At 47.9% G+C, this 2,500-nt stretch overlaps 1 protein-coding gene across 1 annotated transcript in view; it reads right to left on the reverse strand.

Annotated features, from left to right (window-relative positions):
* LOC143300669 (aldo-keto reductase family 1 member B1-like) overlaps window positions 1-551 on the reverse strand; it is a 21,946-nt gene extending 21,395 nt beyond the window's left edge. Inside the window, exon 1 of the mRNA XM_076614505.1 lies at window positions 424-551. Within this exon, the coding sequence (XP_076470620.1) occupies window positions 424-439 (16 nt within the window). The 5' untranslated portion in view covers window positions 440-551. The remainder of the gene's footprint in view (window positions 1-423) is intronic.
* Between the last annotated feature and the right edge of the window lie 1,949 nt (window positions 552-2,500).

A 2,500-nucleotide genomic window follows, 5' to 3' on the forward strand; every position in this document is an offset into this window, starting at 1 on the left:
CACGTGCTTTTTTTTAATTTTAACCCAGGCCTCGAATATAGGTTGAACAATTTTTTTTTATAAATAAATAAAAGGAAACTGAAGTAGACAGACAACGTTTCTGGCATTATACTGGCATTGTACACCCACGGATTTACTGCTCTTCAATTCGTGTAATCAGCGGACTACTATGATCTTGAACAAGCCCGCCACCCCCCCGCCCCCCGCCCCCCCGACAAACCCTCCCCCCCCGTCCCCCCTCCATTCCTCCCCTCACCCCCTTTTAACGACGAGAAGAAAAATATCTTGGAGTACGTTTGTTGCAAAGTGGTTTCGATTTTGCAAAAAAAAAAAAAAAAAAAAAAAAGGAGCAAATCACCCAATAGAATGAGATAATGTTGCGAAAAAAAAAAAAAGAAAAAGAAAGAAAGAAAAAAAAAACACCCTTGCACGGTGTCATTGCTTTGAAACTGAAGACACTGGCGCTCAGGCAAAAAGAAAGGCATCAAGAGAGCAAACGACTTCACGAAAGATTAAAAAAAAAAAAAAAAAAAAAGACAAAACGCGTACACTGGGGAACAATGGTTCAACATACGAGGACGTAATCAGAGAAATAACAACCCCCCGGCGTTTCACGTAACGCTCTGGCGACAGATCGTTAGTGCACTGTGTCCGTGTGTGAGTCTTTAGTGTGTCGTCAGTCCCTGTGTGACTGTGTCGTTAGTGTGTCGTCAGTCCTCTGTGTGACTGTGTCGTCAGTGTGTCGTCAGTCCTCTGTGTGACTGTGTCGTTAGTGTGACGTCAGTCCCCTGTGTGACTGTGTCGTTAGTGTGTCGTCAGTCCCCTGTGTGACTGTGTCGTTAGTGTGACGTCAATCCTCTGTGTGACTGTGTCGTTAGTGTGACGTCGGTCCTCTGTGTGACTGTGTCGTTAGTGTGTCGTCAGTCCTTTGTGTGACTGTGTCGTTAGTATGTCGTCAGTCCCCTGTGTGACTGTGTCGTTAGTGTGTCGTCAGTCCCCTGTGTGACTGTGTCGTTAGTGTGTTGTCAGTCCCCTGTGTGACTGTGTCTTTAGTGTGTCGTCAGTCCTCTGTGTGACTGTGTCGTTAGTGTGTCGTCAGTCCCTGTGTGGCTGTGTCTTTAGTATGACATCAGTCCTCTGTGTGACTGTGTCGTTAGTGTGACGTCAGTCCTCTGTGTGACTGTGTCGTTAGTGTGTCGTCAGTCCCTGTGTGGCTGTGTCTTTAGTATGTCGTCAGTCCCTGTGTGACTGTGTCTTTAGTGTGTCGTCAGTCCCTGTGTGGCTGTGTCTTTAGTATGTCGTCAATCCCAGTGTGACTGTGTCTTTAGTATGTCGTCAGTCCCTGTGGGACTGTGTCTTTAGTGTGTCGTCAGTGTCTGTGTGACTGTGTCATTAGTATGTCGTCAGTCCCTGTGTGACTGTGTCATTAGTATGTCGTCAGTCCCTGTGTGACTGTGTCATTAGTATGTCGTCAGTCCCTGTGTGACTGTGTCGTTAGTGTGTCGTCAGTCCCTGTGTGGCTGTGTCTTTAGTGTGTCGTCAGTCCCTGTGTGACTGTGTCGTTAGTGTGTCGTCAGTCCTCTGTGTGACTGTGTCGTTAGTGTGACGTCAGTCCGCTGTGTGACTGTGTCGTTAGTGTGTCGTCAGTCCCTGTGTGACTGTGTCGGTAGTGTGTCGTCAGTCCTCTGTGTGACTGTGTCGTTAGTGTGTTGTCAGTCCTCTGTGTGACTGTGTCTTTAGTGTGTCGTCAGTCCTCTGTGTGACTGTGTCGTTAGTGTGTCGTCGGTCCTCAGTGTGACTGTGTAGTTAGTGTGTCGTCAGTCCCCTGTGTGACTGTGTCGTTAGTGTGTCGTCAGTCCTCTGTGTGACTGTGTCTTTAGTGTGTTGTCAGTCCCTGTGTGGCTGTGTCTTTAGTATGTCGTCAGTCCCTGTGTGATTGTGTCGTTAGTGTGTTGTCAGTCCCTGTGTGACTGTGTCGTTAGTGTGTCGTCAGTCCCTGTGTGACTGTGTCGTTAGTGTGTCGTCAGTCCCTGTGTGATTGTGTCATTAGTGTGTTGTCAGTCCCTGTGTGACTGTGTCGTTTGTGTGTTGTCAGTCCCCTGTGTGACTTTGTCGTTATTGTGATGTCAGTCCCTTTGTCGTTAGTGTGTTGTCAGTAACTGTGTGACTGTGTCTTTAGTGTGTCGTCAGTCCCTGTGTGACTGTTTCTTTAGTATGTCGTCAGTCCCTGTGTGACTGTGTCGTTAGTGTGACGTCAGGCCCTGTGTGACTGTGTCTTCAGTGTGTCGTCAGTCCCTGTGTGACTGTGTCTTTAGTGTGCTGTCAGTCCCTGTGTGGGTGTGTTTTTAGTGTGTTGTCAGTCTCTGTGTGACTGTGTCTTTAGTGTGTTGTCAGTCCCTGTGTGGCTGTGTCTTTAGTGTGTTGTCAGTCCCTGTGTGACTGTGTCTTTAGTGTGTTGTCAGTCTCTGTGTGACTGTCACGTTAGTGTGACGTCAGTCCC

The sequence above is a fragment of the Babylonia areolata genome, chromosome 26 (assembly GCF_041734735.1).
Source record: "Babylonia areolata isolate BAREFJ2019XMU chromosome 26, ASM4173473v1, whole genome shotgun sequence".
In the NCBI taxonomy this organism is placed as follows: domain Eukaryota; kingdom Metazoa; phylum Mollusca; class Gastropoda; order Neogastropoda; family Buccinidae; genus Babylonia; species Babylonia areolata.